The sequence below is a fragment of the Stegostoma tigrinum genome, chromosome 25, assembly GCF_030684315.1.
Source record: "Stegostoma tigrinum isolate sSteTig4 chromosome 25, sSteTig4.hap1, whole genome shotgun sequence".
NCBI classification, from domain to species: Eukaryota; Metazoa; Chordata; class Chondrichthyes; order Orectolobiformes; family Stegostomatidae; genus Stegostoma; species Stegostoma tigrinum.
Window position 1 is genome coordinate 24,476,325 of NC_081378.1, and position 19,626 is coordinate 24,495,950.

The 19,626-nt window shown below is 40.4% G+C and overlaps 1 protein-coding gene across 1 annotated transcript in view; it reads right to left on the bottom strand.

The window, feature by feature from the left end:
- gsap (gamma-secretase activating protein) overlaps positions 1 to 19,626 on the bottom strand; it is a 92,290-nt gene that overhangs the window by 958 nt on the left and 71,706 nt on the right. Inside the window, exons 28-30 of the mRNA XM_059654791.1 lie at positions 10,145 to 10,206; positions 7,707 to 7,811; positions 5,623 to 5,722 (exon numbers count right to left, since the gene is read on the bottom strand). Of these exons, the coding sequence (XP_059510774.1) occupies positions 5,623 to 5,722; positions 7,707 to 7,811; positions 10,145 to 10,206 (267 nt within the window). The remainder of the gene's footprint in view (positions 1 to 5,622; positions 5,723 to 7,706; positions 7,812 to 10,144; positions 10,207 to 19,626) is intronic.

Below are 19,626 nucleotides of genomic sequence, written 5' to 3' on the forward strand. Positions count from 1 at the left end.
ACTCGTGTTATAATCTGAAGTGTAATCTTTCAAAATCCACAAAGCTTTAAACTTGGGAATAAACTGACCTGCTTCTAGTCTGCATTCAGGTGAAAACCATCTGGTGTAGCTTTGGAAAAATACCTAGTTTTCACTTTCAATAGGCTTTAAAGCGACCAGAGCTATAATGGTCCATTTGAACAGCTGAAGCCATTATGAAGGTTTAGTTGAGTTTCAAAAGCTAATAAAGCACTTACTCAAGTGGGTAATTTTAATGTACAATTTAATTGACAGTTTTAAGAGGTTATTAAGTATTGGTTGAAATAATTCCACAAGAGGCCGGTATTCTGCCACCACTCACCCTTCATTTACATATGGAGAGTCCTTAATACTGATCCAGCTCCCTCAGAGCTGGCTCTCAGAGTGAAAAGGATGACTGACACTCCTGTTCTTATCTGTCAGTTTGAGCTCCCTGATTGGATCAGATTAACAGCCCCAAATCAGGGAACTCATTTTATGAGGTCCAACTGGCAGATCTCATTACAATCACTACATCCTTCCCCACCTTGAGTCTGAGGGCATAGGCCAGTTCCTGGTGTGTTTTAGCACCAGATCAGGTTCTTCTAACTCTGCCTCTGAAACATGCAGCGTGTAACACAGTGTCTCTGAAGAAATTAATTTTCTTCATCAGGCAGGACATAGAACATATAAACATTACAGCACAGTACAGGCCCTTCGGCCCTCGATGTCATGCCGACCTGTCATACCGATCTGAAGCCCATCTAACCTACACTATTCCATGTACGTCCATATGCTTATCCAATGACAACTTAAACGTACTTAAAGTTGGCGAATCTACTACCGTTGCAGGCAAAGCGTTCCATTCCCTTACTACTCTCTGAGTAAAGAAACTACCTCTGACATCTGTCCTATATCTTTCACCCCTCAATTTAAAGCTATGCCCCCTCGTGCTCGCCGTCACCATCCTAGGAAAAAGGCTCTCCCTATCCACCCTATCTAACCCTCTGATTATTTTATATGTTTCAATTAAGTCACCTCTCAACCTTCTCTCTAATGAAAACAGCCTCAAGTCCCTCAGCCTTTCCTTGTAAGACCTTCCCTCCATACCAGGCAACATCCTAGTAAATCTCCTCTGCACCCTTTCCAAAGCTTCCACATCCTTCTTATAATGCGGTGACCAGAACTGTACACAATACACCAAGTGCGGCCACACCAGAGTTTTGTACAGCTGCAGCATAACCTCATGGTTCCGGAACTCGATCCCTCTATTAATAAAAGCTAAAACACTGTATGCCTTCTTAACAGCCCTGTCAACCTGGGTGGCAACTTTCAAGGATCTGTGTACACCGAGATCTCTCTGCTCATCTACACTACCAAGAATCTTACCATTAGCCCAGTACTTTGCATTCCGGTTACTCCTACCAAAGTGCATCACCTCACACTTGTCTGCATTAAACTCCATTTGCCACCGCTCAGCCCAGCTCTGCAGCTTATCTACGTCTCTCTGTAACCTACAGCATCCTTCGTCACTATCCACAACTCCACCGACCTTAGTGTCATCTGCAAATTTACTAACCCATCCTTCTACGCCCTCATCTAGGTCATTTATGAAAATGACAAAACAGCAGTGGACCCAACACCGACCCTTGCGGTACACCACTAGTAACTGGTCTCCAGGATGAACATTTCCCATCAACTACCACCCTCTGTCTTCTTTCAGCAAGCCAATTTCCAATCCAAACTGCTATATCTCCCACAATCCCATTCCTCCGCATTTTGTACAATAGCCTACTGTGGGGAACCTTATTGAACACCTTGCTGAAATCCATATACACCGCATCAACCAGTTTACTCTCATCTACCTGTTTGGTCACCTTCTCAAAGAACTCAATAAGGTTTGTGAGGCACGACCTACCCTTCACAAAACCGTGCTGACTATCCCTAATCAATTTATTCTTTTCTAGATGATTGTAAATCCTATCCCTTATAACCTTTTCCAACACTTTACCAACAACTGAGGTAAGGCTCACTGGTCTATAATTACCAGGGTTGTCTCTACTCCCCTTCTTGAACAGGGTAACCACGTTTGCTATCCTCCTTTCGTCTGGCACTATTCCTGTAGACAATGACGAGTTAAAGATCAATGCCAAAGGCTCGGCAATCTCCTCCCCAGCTTCCCAGAGGATCCTAGGATAAATCCCATCCGGCCCAGGGGACGTATCTATCTTCACACTCTGTAGGATTTCTAATACCTCTTCCTTGTGAACCTCAATCCCACCTAGTCTAGTAGCCTGTATCTCAGTATTCTCCTCGACAACATTGTCATTTTCTAGAGTGAATACTGTTGAAAAATATTCATTTAGCGCTTCCCCTATCTCCTCTGACTCCACACACAACTTCCCACTACTATCCTTGATTGGTCCTAATCTTACTTTCTTCATCCTTTTATTCCTTAAATATCTATAGAAAGCCTTAGGGTTTACCCTGATCCTATCCGCCAACAACTTATGTCTCCTCCTGGCTCTTCTGAGCTCTCTTTAGGTCTTTCCTGGCTAGTTCGTAGCCCTCAAGCGCCCTAACTGAGCCTTCACATCTCATCCTAACATAAGCCTTCTTCTTCCTCTTGACCAGAGATTCCACTTTCTTCGTAAACCACAGCTCCCGCGCTCTACAGCTTCCTCCCTGCCTGACAGGTACATACTTATCTAGGACACAGGAGCTTTTCCTTGAATAGGCTCCACATTTCTAATGTAGTATGTAGTTTCCTTCCCCATCCTATGCTCCCTAAATCTTGCCTAGTTGAGACAGTGATATCTGCTGTGTTTATCTCAAATTCCAAGGTACCTTCAACACTTAATGGAGAGAAGAACCCACAGTTTCCAGAACAGTCGGAAAGACTGCTGAGGAGCCAGGCACATTTTACTCCCACACTGTTGCTGAGGAGCCAGGCACATTTTACTCCCACACTGTTTGCAGCTATCATATGGTCCACATGCTTGTTCAGGACTGTCCCACCTACTTGAACTTTATACATCGCTGGACCTGATCTCACATTGATGATGCCTCAGATTCATGCAGAGCCATTCCAAATGGTTCCTACACCAGACATCATCCCCTGAAGTAAACTGTCTCTCTCACTTCCTGGCATCATGCATTTAGCACTTACACTCCTAATGTCATTTCATGCCCCCTCCTCCACCTTCTCCTGAGAGAGCTGGGCTGACATCTCAAGAACCCAAGCAGGCTTTCTAACTACCTAGCCCAGAACCTGTATTTTTCATTCTGTCTCAGGACATAGAATTGTGAATGTTACCTGACCATGTCTCAACAGGATAAAAATAATATCAGAGATAATGGGAACTGCAGATGCTGGAGAATTCCAAGATAATAAAATGTGAGGCTGGATGAACACAGCAGGCCAAGCAGCATCTCAGGAGCACTCCTGAGATGCTGCTTGGCCTGCTGTGTTCATCCAGCCTCACATTTTATTATCTAGGATAAAAATAATGATGGGTATGGGAAGAAATGATGGATCCAGGTTGGTGAAATTGAGAACTGCCTGACTCGCATTTCGTCAAACACAGGATAAAAATCCAGTCCTGCTAGACTCTTTAACAAGGAAAAACAGGCTATCAAAATATAAAATTCTTACAGGAGCTGACATGGTTCAACCAGATCACCAGAAATCTTCTAAACTTGGGTACTGCTGAGAAAGGACAGATTTTCATCTTATATTCATCAGGATAACTTGCAAGAATACAAATTTAAGGGGAAAATAAATATTTATATTGTATTGGAGGAGATGATAGTTATGCTAATGTGTTACTCCAAATTCCAGATCCCTAATCTTGTGTAATAGTGTTTTTCAGTGGCACCTTCTAGAATATCTTCAGAAAAATTGAGATACATGACCATCGGTTCTTGCTTTGTACCTTGATAGTTACATTCTCAAAAAGAAACACATAAACCAACCATGTTATTCTTGTGATGAAATCATGTTGACTCTGCCTGATCATACCACAACTTCCCAAGTATTCGGTTACCATATCCTGAACAGATTCCAGCATTTTCCTCACAACTGGTCAGGTTCCTCTCTTCCTGCTTTCTTGAACAAAGAGGTTAGATTTGCTGCCATCCAATCCATGGGGATCATTCTAGAATTTGGGTAGGTTTTTTGGGAATCTGCTGTTTAACACAACAGCATAGAATAAAGTTTATAAGCAGTTGTGTACTTGTCCTCGTGGTCAGGGACAAAATAAGGTTTTATTTTCATTGCTTTCAGAAGAGGAGACAACAACCCATTTTAGTGTGCTGTTTCCAGTGCTCACCCACATCTGTGTGACCCTAGACAGCAAGAGTCAGAAAGCTGTTAGAGTGATTTATTCAGTCAACCTTTAGACTAGCATGATGAGGAAACCTTGAGATCTGTACTATCTGAAGAGATAAATACATTTGTATTTGTGAAATGAAATTACTTTGTCTGTAATGTTAATATAACGTTTTACAACAGAATGCACAGATTCTGTCTTTGCTCAGATCTTTGACGTATTTGGGATGTGAGAACAGCACACCAAGGGGGATACATTCAATATTTTCAAGATAAGCAGTGAAAATATATTCTCCATCTCAAAATGGTTTCTTTAAAAAATTATTAATATCTAAACAATTCAATATTTAGTCCAGGATTCATATATAAAACGTAGGGAGACATTCAAGCACAATATTGAATATTGCAATGCAGACAAGGTTATCTTTTGAATGAGGAGATGTCAAAACAGGGTTCTGCTGCCTGTTCAGGTGAGATTAGGAATTCTAAATGCTCAATGTGAAACGAGTATGTTCTCCTGATACTCTAGCTAACACACGTCAATGAAATGACATCGCAAAAGAAAAAAAACAGATAAACCATGTTTTTCTCTCCCTTTGTGGAACCTTGACCTTTGCAATCAGCTATCACATTTCTTGGATACGTGGCTACATTTCAAAAGTAATTAAACTGATTATTAGCACTATCAGACATCCTAAAGATATGATATAGTTTTATTCGATTGCAAATTACTTCAGTCCTAAAGTTGGACCAGTTGGTGAAATTTTAGGTAAAACAGCATCAATTTCATTGTCAAGTGTAAATCTTAGTTATCAGAGGACAGAAGTGAGGCAATTTTATCCTTGTAGATACAGAAGCAATGCAAATCAGAGAAGTAATCAATCATAAGAGCACTGTATTGTTCTATGTTCTATAAGTCATATCCAACCTTAAATATAAATTGCAGCTTAAAGTTATTAACTGGCTGCACACATCCCTCACATTTATTCCACATTCTTGGATTGAAATTTTAATTTAATTAACAACCTAAATAAATATAAAACTTGCATAGGAAGCTTCTACTGTTAAACAGGAGACCTTGATTGTTGACTTCTTAACAAAAAAAAAAGAGATGAGCATATATTTTCAGGAGGTTAGATTAAATCATGTAAATCATACAAAAACTAAAAATTCTGCAAATATTCCATATCCAACACTAGATGTTAACTTCACTTCTCTCACCATAAATATTACTTGACAATTTTTTTTTCTAGCAACCTCAGTATTTTGCTTTTTTTACGTGGAGTTATCCTTACCTTGTTCCTCTACCTCTGTTAAGACCCTGGTTAGGTAAGTCAGTGGCAAAAATTCAGACTCAAATGGAGCCTGCTCTCTTATGGAAAAATCTCTTGATTTCTGAAAAGAAATTGATCCAAAAAAGAAAGTTACTAGTGCATTTTAACTGTCTCAAGAACTTGTTTGGTTACAAATTTATAAATAAATATTAAAATAGCTACTTCAGTTAAGTCAATGCAAAAAGCACATGGCTGTCAAATATCAGGATTTAAAGTATTATTTTCTATCTTTCAGTCAAAGTAAATTATGGTACAAATTACACTGCCAACTGATTAATGTGTCGACACATTTGTCCTACACTTGTGAGCACTAAGCCAAATTAAGCAGACATCAATTCCTAACATTCTAATTATTTAAGATTTGAATGTTCTGGGCTTCTGTATGTACAGATCAAAGAGCAACAACGTTAAAATAAGAAATAATTATAACTTGCAATCTCTGAAAAATTAAAAAAGATATCAGCATAAGGTGGCTCAGTGGTTAGCACTGCTGCCTCCCAGCATTAAGGACCTGGGTTCAATTCCACCCTCAGGCGACTGTGCGGAGTTTGCAAGTTCTCCCCTGTATCTGCCTGTGTTTCCTCCAGGTGCTCCAGTTTCTTCCCACAATCCAAAGATGTGCAGGCTAGGTGGATTGGCCATGCTAAATTGCCCGTCATGTTCAGGGATGTGTAGATTAAGTGGGTTACCAGTGTATAGGCATGGGTGGGATACTCTGAGGGTTGGTGTGGACTTGTTGGGCTGAAGGGCCTGTTTCCACACTGTAAGGATTCTATGATCTATGAAAACATACATACAATCTTAAATTCTTTTCTGCAAAACCCATATAGTCCATGGCAGGATTTTCACCTCTGCAGATTAAATAACTTCTGTTTATTCAATTTGGCCATTTTAGAAGAGAATCAAGCATTTTCAAGTCATATCATATGTATAATGAATTGTCCTTTCACTCTAACCCAAGTTATTCCCAAGTCCCAAAATAAACCTCAGAATACCAAAGAATTACATTTTAGTAGCTACTATTAGATATTAGGCAATAATACCAGAACCACCTGTAATTTTCCATTAGTTGGCAATTACATTCAGAAAAGAAATTCAAACAACTAAACTTGAAATCGGAAGCAAGACCAATGAAGTAATATTTTGCCAAGGATGAGCCTGAGGAAGCATTGTTGTTCATGCAGCTTACTTGGGAATACTACAACTGGGTGACAAGAGTGAAGAAAACAGACCTAAACCTCACCATAAATTCACCTCTCACAAAAAGCAAGAAATTAAATGTTCTGAACACTATTCTCAGTGAGTTTCATGTAGACAGACTCTCTCATACCAAGTCAACAATTGCAAAGCAAGATGGGAACCAATTTAATCCTTCTTTGCAGATTTCACAATGTAAATCATGATTGCAACCATCTAAGACACTGCAGCTGGATGACAAGCCAGCCTGCGGTTACTCATTCCTTACTGGTAGCTCACATTCTTCTCTTACCCAGCTTCATATAACTCAAAGTCAGACTGGTCCAACTAAGCAAGCAGCATTTGTATGCCTATGGTCCATTTAGCACTGCTACTTTAGCCAGCAATGCCCTGAACATTTGAGAGGGGTTCCCAAACCCGTTAAGTTATAATCACAGAATCATAAAATCCCTGCAGTGTGGAAACAGGCTAGTTAGCCCACAAGTCCACTTCACCCAAACCCACCCACCCCCAACCTGTCCCTGTAACCCCATATTCCCTATGTCTAACCCACCTAGCCTGCACATCCCTGGACACTATGGGCAAATTATGCCTAAACTTTCTGGATGCTACTAAGTCCAATGCATCCTTCAAATAAGTAACTGTGTTTGCGCGTATGTCAATATCAATGAGTGTGCAGAATTGTACATATGTATGTGCAGTCAATAGGTGGAGAACAAAGTTCACCCATAACAGTCCAAATTGGATTCCAAGTATGATGACAAACACCTATTGACAGGACGTAGCACACTGAACAAAAAGTTAAACAGTAGATTCTTATGAATGCATAAACAAATTTTACTGTTCACCTGATGGGTGTAAAGTTCAGTAAGGAGTGTTTTCACATGGATCCTTGCAAAACAGGATGAACAGACTGGATGATCCCAGAGGTGACATATCTTCCGTCCAATTGTCTACAATAAAGAACATCACCAATGTTAATCCAATGATTTTGCAGAAATTTTAATTTTAGATGAAAAGTTACACTAAACTTTAATTGAGATTGTAAATGCCTAAAAGAATTGCAAGTTGAAAACATGAATCCTCCCACTCTATGGTGCACAGCAGAGAATCATCAATTGCTTCATTTTTTTTATGTTCCTGATCAGTTAGCTCTAATACACAGTAGAAATGGAGTTTATTTCTCTGTACATTTAGATTAGATTCCCTACAGTGTGGAAACAGGCCCTTTGGCCCAACAAGTCCACGCTGCCCCTTGAAGCATCCCACCCAGGCTCATCCTCCTATAACCCACACACCCCCTAAACACTACGGGCTATTTTGCATGGCCAGTCCACCTAGCCTGCACATCTTTGGATTGTGGGAGGAAACCGGAGCACCCAGAGGAAACCCACATAGCCACGGGGAGAACGTGCAAACTCCACACAGACAGTCACCCAAGGCTGGAATCGAACCCAAGTCCCTGGCACTGAGAGGCTGCAGTGCTAACCACTGCGCCACCGTGCTGCCCGATTTATTCAGCAGCTGGGATCTTACATAATCTCTTGTGTAAGACTTTTTTTGAAAGGATGGACATTTTAAATTGTTTGACAGGTTATATTTTCATGGTGGTGTTTCTGGCTAATTGAAGGTTTGTTATTTTTCCATAGTTCTGTTTTGACATACCGAACTCCTATTCTCAATGCAAAGATGACGGCTGAGACTTTGAAAGCTCTGGTCAGATCACATTTGGAGTATTGTGAGCCATTTGGAGTATTGTGGCTGTCCAATAGAAGACAGAGGACAGTAGAATATGGAAAGCATTCAGTCTGGAGCTCGGTGACCAGTGGTGTTCTGGGATCTGTTCTGGGACCTCTGCTCTTTGTGATCTTTATAAATGACTTGGATGAGAAAGTGGAAGGGTGAGTTAGTAAGTTTGCCGATGGCATGAAGGTTGGTGGAGTTGTAGACAGTGTGGAGAGCTGTTATAGGTTGCAAGGGGACATTGACAGGATGCAGAGCTGGGCAAAGAAGTGGCAGATGGAATTCAATCCAGAAAAGTGTGAAGTGATTCATTTAGAAGGTTGAATTTGAATGCAGAATACAGGGTTAATGGCAGGATTCTCAGCAGTATGGAGGAACAGAGGGGTCTTGGGTTCACGTCCATAGATCAAAGTTACTACCCACGTTGATAGGGTTGTGAAGAAGGCATATGGTGTGTTGGCTTTCATTGGCAGGGGAATTGAGTTTAAGAGCCACGAAGTTATGCCGCAGCTCCATAAAACTCTGGTTAGACCACACTTGGAATATTGTGTTCAGTTCTGGTCACTTCATTATAGAAAAGATATGGAAGCTTTAGAAAGGGTGCAGAGGATATTTACCAGGATGCTGCCTGGACTGGAGGGCAGGTCTTATCAGGAAAGGTTGAGGGAGCTATGGCATTTTTCATTGGAACAAAGGAGGATGAGAGGTGACTTGTTAGAGGTGTACAAAATGATGAGCAGCATAGATAGAGCAGACAGCCAGAGACTTTTTCCCCAGGGCGGAAATGACTATTGTGAGGGGGCATAATTTTAGAGTGATTGGAGGAAGATATAGGGGAAATGTCAGAGGTAGGTTCTTCATAGAGTGTGGTGGGCATGTGGAATGTGCTGCCAGGAGTGGTAGTGGAGTCAGATACTTTAGAGGCTTTTAAATGACTCTTGGATAGGCACATGGAGGATCGTAAAATATAGCGTATGCAGGGGAGATTGACCTTAGTAGGATAATAGGTCGGCACAACATTGTGGGCCGAAGGGCCTGTACTGTGCTGTACTGTTCTATGTTCTAAGTTAAGTGACAAACATCCAGATTTATAAAATTAGTTCGGAAGTGCTTTTATTGAGCATTTAATACATTTTAAACATGTGTTACTCCAAAAAAGTTGACTATATAGAAGTTACCCTTTAGCAATACTTTTTTCAGTGTTGTACAAGGTATTTTCTTCTCCACATTTCCACAAGAATGCTACCAGCTAAGCTAAGTCAGAAGTCTAAGTATTTCAAGATCCTAGCAATGATTACATGTTCAGGGCTGATGAAACTACTTATGTTAACATTGAAGAATAGATGGAATTTATCTAGGATGCCATCTCAGAATCCAGATGAGTTAGAGATATGATAGAATAGATCATACATGGCTAGCAACAGAAACAGGTCTCATTGACTGAATACTCTTTTCTCACTGTATTTTTGTACATATAAGGACCACTGAAGAGTTACGAAAAGTAAAATGGAGAGAACACAACATCTTTGAGATGGTCACATACCTCTGGAATTCTTGTCACAATGCTAAACTTGAATCTTTCGTTCACCTCAGAATTATCAAGTTCTGGAAAGTATGGAAAATAAGTACTTAACTGTAGTGTAAATACATACGTAAATGACTAAATGTTGGTCCAGCTAGTGATACCCACAACCCATGAATGATTTTTTAAAAAATCACTTTAAAATTAAAAAAACACAGCATATTCCACTTACCAAGAGAAAGCAAAAAGTAAAATAAGCAGGTGCACATAGCAAGCATTTTATTCCTTTCAGAACTCACTTCTTTATATTACCAATGGTCCTAGAATTGAGGAATGAAAGAGTGAACTGTGAAGCAGAAATGGCCAAAAGAAACAGAATAGTGGCAGCTGAGGTATCATGAAACAATGTGTGGAAGTATTATCTTATACATAGGAACAGGAGTTCACAATTTCAATTCTTGAAGGAGAAAGAATCATGATGTTTTTGGAAACAAGTGAGGATGCAGGACCAACTGGAATGTTTTTTTGACAGAGACAAAGCAGATACAGGTGAGCCAAACAACCCTGTTCTGCACTATTTGATCTTATGATTCTACAGGGATGCAGTCCTAATATTAGGTAGGGTGATAATGAATAAATGAACTCAGCGATCCATAAATAGATTTTTTTTAAAAATAATGTGCAGGTTACTTTTTTCAAAAAAAAAATCAAATATCTGGGATGATGATTCATTTACACTGCCTGTGGAATTGTGTACCACAGAAAGTGATTGAGGCCTAAACAATGAATGCTTCCAAGGAGTTGAATATAGTTATTAAGGCTAAAAGGGTCAGCGGGTACAAGGAGAAAGTGGGAACAGGGTACTGAGTTGGATGAACTGAATGGTGTACACATGTTCCCATTTTCTATGTTTTAATGCAGGAGGCACTAATTACTTCAGCTACCTTGTATTTCTACCCTAACGACAGGCTTGGCAAGAATGCTTTCCATCTTATCTCTGGCTACAGAAACCATGATAAATTACACTGATGTATCAGGCACCTAGGTTATTAGCAGAAAGGGCTGAAAAGAAAATAATCCTCTCTGCTGGTACAGGATAGTAACCATCCAATCACCTCAGTACTTAGTATCTTATAGAGCATTTCAAATTTGGGATAAGGCCACTGCAAATAATTAAATGTTTATCTCAGTTGGCTGGGCTGTTAGCAAAGCAGAGTAACACCAACAGTGCTGGTTCAGTTACCATACTGGCTGAGGTCACAACGAGGGTCCTACTTTCTCAACCTTACCCAAGGTGTGGTGACCTACATGTTAAACCACCACCAATCGTCTCTCTCTAATGAGAGAGCAGCCTATGGTCTGTCAGAACTATGGCAACTTTACCTTCCCTTACATACACACAGGAAGGAATGGAGTATTTCTTTTGACTGATAGTCAAATAGCAAACTAACATCCCTCAAGCTACAAAATCAGTTCAGGTTTATTAAGACATGAGTTGAAATGAAAGCATCAAAGACAAACTCCGAGAAATTATTTATGCTAAAAGAAATATTAAACAATTTTCCCAACAATTTAAAGTTATTTTAAAATAATAAAAATGTCTTAGTTTCAACAATTTTCATAATTAACCTTGCTCTTCTGGCAGTGTTTCATCAGCTCAGCTCATCTACTATGTTACAAAGCAAAGATTTACAGCAGAACTTTGATATCAGACTTCCAGAATTCTTAAATTTTGTTTTGAAACCAAACAACAAACTGAAGATATACTTTTGCAATTAGTCAAAACTGACAAATTATAATTAAATCAGATAACCTGTTATAAAATGTTTTTTAGAAAAATAACTGACAAAACCAAATTTTAGTTTCAAAGTCATAAATCTGCCTATTAGTATTAGCCAAACAAGCAGTATCTTCTCGGGACAAAGCAGCATTGAAAACCTGAGAAGGAGAATGCCAATGCTGGAACAATCAAAGTTCATGATTACAACTTCTATGGAGACCCAATATTTCTAAAAATAAAATTTTATTTCAACTATTAACTGGAAGTTAATGTCAATATTTTACTTTCTAAAACATACACAACAAATAAATAAAAGCACTATTGACTAGGCAACAGCATGGATTTTCATCAAGATTAACACAGAAAGGAGAAATCCCACCCCCATTCACGGCAATTCCCATTTTTAAACTGGCAGAATTGGGAGTCATTTCCAGCACTGATGTATCTTCTGCCAACGTACTTGAAAAGGAAGTCAGAGCTATTAAAGCCATACTGCACTGGAACCAGAACCAGATGTTGTGTTATCAGAGATAGTGGGAACTGCAGACGCTGGAGAATCCATGATTACAAAGTGTGGGGCTGGATGAACACAGCAGGCCAAGCAGCATCTCAGGAGCACAAAAGCTGACGTTTCGGGCTTTTCTGATGAAGGGTCTAGGCCCGAAACGTCAGCTTTTGTGCTCCTGAGATGCTGCTTGGCCTGCCGTGTTCATCCAGCTCCACACTTTGTTATCCAGATGTAGTTGTTGCTGCCGCTCCCTCACCATCTCACTAGCTCTCTATCACTTCACCAAGAACCATCCTTCACCCACAGCAACAATAATCCCATAGCCCTGGACCCCAACAAGAGTCCAACAACAAGAATCAAAACTACGACAAACATCCTGCAGAGATAGAAAAAACGGCAGCTGTTTGAGTCAGACAAAATACAGTGTGGAGCTGGATGAACACAGCAGGCCAGGCAGCATCAGAAGAGCAGTAAAGTGGATGTTCAGGGTCTGGACCCTTCTTCAGAAAATGGGTTTGGGGGAAGGGAGCTCAGGAATAAATAGAGAAAGGAGGAGTGGGTCTGGGAAGGTAGGTGGGATGGCACCAATCACTGGCAGTGACATCACAGGTACTATGGCTCTAAGGTTTTGATGTAGATTTGTAACTCGGGTTGGGGGCGTTGAGGTTGGTTGGCTCACCGATCTGGCTTCTGTGTTATCCAATTCAAAATCACAATTTGTAGTAATTGGTGAAGGAATGACAAGCTGATTTTCTCAGGTTTGAAGTGGCTGACTGCAAAGTTGCTAGTTTCACTTCTGGTATGACAAGCTTCAAGAGCTAACAACAACAGGAAAAGACTATGTAGATAAAGATAAACTATTTCCACTGGTTGAGGACTCTACAACTTGGGGGCATAGTCCAAGAATTAGAGCCAGACCGTTCAGGGAAGATGACATGAAGTACTCCTAAACACAAAAGAGTGGTAGATGTTTGGAACTCACTTCCACAAATAGCTGTAGATGCTGGGTCAGTTGTTAATTTTATATCAGAGATAGATAACTTCTTGTTAAACAAAAGGCATAAAGGGATAAAAGACAAAGGCAGGTAAATGGGTTAGGCCACAGAACAGCCATAACCTCATTCAATAATGAGGCAAGCTCAAGGGGCTGAATGGCCTTTTCCTGTTCCTTCTATCCTGTTCAATCTTCAGCTATAGGACAACCACAGTTGTTGATCGACAGAAGACTTTTGCCATTGATAAGCTGTACCTACTCCACAAACCAAACAGCTTCACTTGTAAACAACCCCGCAGCTCCAGTTTGTCTGCAGATTTCTGCAACCCACAGCTACATAAACAGGTTTCACAACAAGTCACAAATTCTTTACTTTCAAAACATGCAGCCATCCTTGCTAATCTCTCTTTTCAGTCTACCCTATTAAAAAGCTCAAGAATAAAAAGACATGACCTTTATTTTTCATCACACATCACCCTGTGTACAAATTATTGTCCTTATAGGAAGCAGTTTCTCTCAGCCTCCAACAGTTTCCTCTTTTTCCATTTTGCACAGTAGTAGCTTAGAGCGAATATCTCCTGACACTTCAATTTTTGAAGAGCTCTTCAAATCCACTCCAAGTAACAAAATCTATTCCGATAATTCTTCTTACTTCTGGCTGCGTGAGGAGGAATCTCCCAGAATCTTTTAGATAACTGAAGCTAGATCTTTTCAATCTTTTCTCTCCAACATACAGCATGGCATCTTGAACAACCTACTAGGCATTTGGGAGCTTCAGCATCTACTCATTGTAAACAGAGATTGCTCCCATTGTCTTCAAAAGAAGAGGCTGCTGTGATGTGGAAACTGGGTTCATTCCAATTACTCCAGAGGTAAGACACAAGATCAGTGAAAGACTTGATTAGAAAGTAAGTAAAAACCTTACCCTTCCTCTTAGTAAAATAATCCTTTGATCTCTAACAATTAAACCACACTTAGGCATACCGTTAGTGCATACCTTCAGCATATTGCAGTGTTTATCCTGGTGCTTCTAGATGGTAGAGATTGTGGGATTTATGGGTCGAAGGAGCCTTGTTGAGTTTCGGTCACACATTGTGTAGATGGTATACACTACTATGTATTGGTCATAAAGTGAATGAATATTGAAGACGGTGGATGGGGTGCCAATGACATGGACTGCCTTTTCCTCAATGGGATCAAGCTTCTTATTGAAGCTATGCTCACCAACGCCTCACTGGTGACTTGTAGATGCGTTGGGAAATCAGGAGGTTTCTTACCACAGAATTCCTAAACTCCGACCTTTTCTTGTAATCATAGAACTCACGACTGGTCAAGTTCTGATTCTGGTCAATGGCAACCCAATGTTGATTGAGGTGGATGTAACACTTTTGACTGTTAAGGAAAAATGGGCAATTTTTCTCTAGTTAGAGGCAGACATCAACTGACACATGTGCAATCAGTGATGATAGGTAGCTGCACCTCCTCTACAATAAACACTCAAGACTGGAGATCCTCAGGGATGCATCCTTAGCCCCCTACTGGCACCACAGTCATGGGAGTACAAATTCTGAATGAATGCCATCTACAAGTTCACTGATGGCACCACTTTAATGGGATGGATACCCAACAACGACAAGTCAAAATACAGAGGGTGATAGAGGGCTTTGTGTTGTGTTGCAATTAGAACAACCTCTCTCTCTCTCAACATCAGCAAAACTAAAGAACTGATCATTGACTTCAGACAGAAGAACATCATACCCCCATCTATATCAAAAGATCTGAGGTTGAGGGGGTAGAGAGCATCATGTTCCTCAAGTGACGATAACTGATGATCTGTCCTCAATTTCCAACTTAGTTGCATCAGTCAAGAAGGCACAACAATGCCTCTTCTTCCTCAGGCAGCTCAGGAAATTTGACATGTCCATAAGGTCCCTCACTAACTTCTATATATGCACCATTGAAAGCATACTGTCTGAATGCATAATGGCCTGGTACAGCAACTGCTCTACCCAAGAAACTACAGAAGGTGGGGTGCATATTCAAACCATCACGGAAGCCAACCCTCCATCCATAAACTCCATTTACATAGCTCTCTGCTGTGGAAAGGCTGCCAACATCAGAGACCTGGTGATGCTCTCCTACAACCTCTTCCATGAGGCAGAAGATACAGAAGCCTGAGCACACGCATCCAGCAGGTCCAGAAACAGTTTATTCACGGCTGTTATTAGACTGGCAAATAGGCTGTCTAACCTCAAATAATGCTGATCTTGCTAACATTGATCTCACGTAACACATGCCCTTAATGCCTCTAAGTCTTTCTGACTTAGAAAGATCAGCAAGCATCCTCATGTGATAGTTTAAGACTTAACAATAGTCATTGATGAAGCAGGTGTACTGACATGCACACAAGTGCAGCCCCTGCATGCACCCAAAGAATCGTTAATAAACACTACCATGATGTCAGGCAGAACTTCCTGATGCAATGCCAGGATACTAGATTTTAACCAATGTATACATAGACAAGCAACCATTGTTATAAAGCAAGGTGGGCTCGTCGTTGACAGTACAAATGTTCACAAATGCTTTTGACTTACTTCACCTATGCTTAAAGCAAAAGTTTGTGGAACCACTGTCATGAACGTTCAAAGCTTTGGAAGATTTTGCTGCACACTGGAAGAAAGGAAACATCAGTTTGTTGATGGAGCGGGGGTCATAAGGTTGCCAATAAACATTTGCATAGATCAATTGCGAGAAATGTCTGGGAGGGGCTGGGGGGTGGGGGTTGGAGGGGTAGTGGGAAGGTGGAAATGTACATATTTCCAAGAGCCACAAGTGTTCTGAGAGCACAATTCCTACTTTGTAACGATTCTTGAGCAGGGTCCTGCGCAGTCAGCGACTCACAAACAAAGCTGTCAAGGAGGTGTACCACCTCCTCAACATCAACTTGGTGTTTCAAAGCTGGGTACAGATAGCCTAAATGGTTACTGTGAAGGGCAGCAAAACCATAACATTCCATGTCAACGTATCCTCTCAAGTCGGAGAAGTAGACATTAATAACATCTATGATTTGGCAACGACAACTCAGGAAGTCATGTGCAGAGTAATAGCAACTTCTACACTGCCCTTAACACAGTAGAAAGACCTAATGTTCTGCACAAGAGCATTGCAAGACTAAAAATGACATCAAACCAACAAAAGAGGTATTTAGGGGAGAAATTGAAAAAGTTTAGTCAAGAGGGGAGTTTGAAGGAAGGTAAAAGGAGATAAGCAAAGTAAGGAGCAAGGACGGGTGGTGAATTGTTGAATCATTCAGGTTGCCTTGAATGTTTCCAAACAGCCATGAGATACAAGAACCACAGGATTACTATGTTATGTTGTGGGGTACTACTTAATTAAATCTCTTGAATACATATTAAAAATGACTGCTATGGCCCTGAAGTGTTGATGAGTAGGAAACGGAAATATATAATGCTGCATTCTAAAGAGTAAATCTACAATTTAAAAAAAGATCCTCGTCTAGTTTCATACTTCACCATTTGTCCCGGATCCATTTAACACTGCAGTTCCTCCTAGTGACGCCCCATGAATCCTTGTGAGTAACACCCAAAATGCACCTATACCAGCCTGCCATATCTACTATCTTTAGACCTCCTGAGGATAGCTGCTCAGCTCCCTGCTCAAATAACCATGACATCCTTTTGTTTACTCCTTTCACTGTTGCACTATGAGGGTTAGAGAACATCAGTAACAACATGGAGAAACACGTGATGCTAGCAATCAGCTTCCTCAAGTAACAGATTTGCTGTCTCAGGGAAATCTCTCCAGTAAGGAGCCAGGGAGCATGTCCACTTTTGTGGTGGTGTGCTGTGCCCATCCCAAACCAATTCAGCAAGCCCATCCTTTTCAAACCCACAGGCCATACCAGGGTGATAGGGGAAATAAGAGAGGAGGAAGAGGTGGTCACTGGGAGAAACTATTCACCCATCAGAATCCCCATCACAAAGTGTCCTTCAATAATAAAAAAAAACAAATACCTTCAATCAACAGCATTATCCATCGTAATATCTAAAATAAAATCACTAATCATAGTTAGACATTGTTTGTTGAGTCTGCCTTAACTGTTTCACTGCCTGGTCCAGTGTGCACACAGTGCGACCCGGGCAACTGTAGAATGGCTGGTGAACTGCTGTTGCTCTGAGGGACTCAAAATCCCACCATGGGGACAGCAGTCCGGACTGGCAGGCAACACCAAGGTCACTGGTTGGGCAGCAGTGATGGGAACACAAATACTATAATCCTGAAGGGGGACAACAGGTCAATGCCCACAGTACTGCTACAAGTGTCATGAAGTAGGACATCAACAAAACAAATAATCTACTGCAGGATCTATTGCTGAACAGAGTCTGCATGCCCCATTATACACTGAGCTGTACATCCACAATGCCCACTCAGTGCCTAGATGTACTCATTACTTGATGTAAACATTTTTTCCTGCTAATCATTCTTTTCTAATATAGAATCACTAATAGCTGCACATTTCGTTTAGGGTCAGATGACTCTGTGGCCATCATTGTTGCCCCAGAAATTTGTAACTGAGGCTATGCTGCCTGCAGGGATATATATGTATCTGTTTTTGGTTTTTATGCTCTCACTCACAGATAGACAATTCAAATCTGGACTGCTTTCAAGACTCTGGGTAAATTCATGATTGTGCCAAAACTGAGTTTACTTCATCTTAGTCAACTAATTGTCCTTCAGTCATCAAATTTCACTTTATGAATGTGATCTACTCTTTAAAACTAAAATTAGAGTTATGCTTTTTTGCCAAATGGTCTTTTAATGAAGGAATTCGTACAACTTGAACTCATTCAAAAGGAAGTACAACAAAACACAAAGTACAAAATGTTTATCCACCCTTAAACAGGATATTCCTCAAATACATTTGGCCCTGAATTAATTAACTCTGAGAAAAATATACTGTGAAAAGTAGAGTGTGTCAGACAACTTACTAAAGTAATAAAACATCAGGAAGTAGATGGTTATTTCATATTTGTTAGTTCTTCTAAAACCTACTAGTTTTTTCTTTTCAAGGATTTTGTTGTTTGATGTGTAGCTAAGATGAGCAAATGGTCCTCAAAATTCAGGCACTCTTTTGAGGGTGCAGGATCGCACCCTGCATCCTGAGACTCAAATTCTTGAGTCTCATACCCATCAAATTTATAATCTGCACAGAGCCACCAGAAAAATATAGTTGAGAATTAGATTATGATAAAGGCTCAGAAGGATTATGGGCCAAATGCAGGCAAATGGGATTAATTCAGTTCAGGATGCCTGGTTGGCATGGATGAACCATGGAGTACTGGAGCTGATGGTGCTTCCATACAGCTACAGTGCTCCTTGCTAGGTACACCAGTTGCTTACAGGCTTAGGTGGTGCAGCCATAGATTAGTGAGCTGCAGCATACAATTGTGGTAGAAACAGTGCATGTTTGTTCTATTTTTATTCAGGTATGAGATATGGGCATTGCTGGCCCTGAACAGTGTGGAGTTTGTCAAGTTGACAGCCTCCCAGGATTTGCCAAAATCATGCCTTTTCGTTGCTGAAGGGGCTTTGTGGAGTCAGGAGGTAAGCTATTGGAACACCTGATCTTGGGAGCCAAAGAGTTTTGTCGCAGATTCCGATTAAAAACAGATCTTTTCATCTGTGCACACAAACATATTGGAGGTAGAAGAACGTGAGTTTTTGTGTTATTCAACAAATTTTGCTCTGATTTTTCTGAATGCAGAGTTAAATTCAAAATATCAATTTCCTTTTGCACAAAATACATGCCATGAGTCATTTTGTCTGAAGCACAACAATGAAAGAATGGAACAGCATGAAAAAGACATAGTACTCAAATGAAGTTTGTATTTTGATTAAAAGATGAATCTTCCCAAATAAGTAGTTTAATACTAAATTGTACCTATTAACAAATATTTCAGAAAACAGTTCTGTGTCGAATGTTGTTTTTAAATTAAATTTGGCTTTCAGCATATAGGGGCAGCATAGGTAGTACTTGATGAACTTGTAATTCTTTGAAAAGACGTTTCTGCTGTGACTTCTGTAACAAGGGTCAGCTATAAGTTAGAAGCTCCTGCATCTTGCCAAACAAGATTTTCCTCAATAGTTCTCATATTTTACATATCATTTATATATACACACTTATAATGTAGGAACATTGT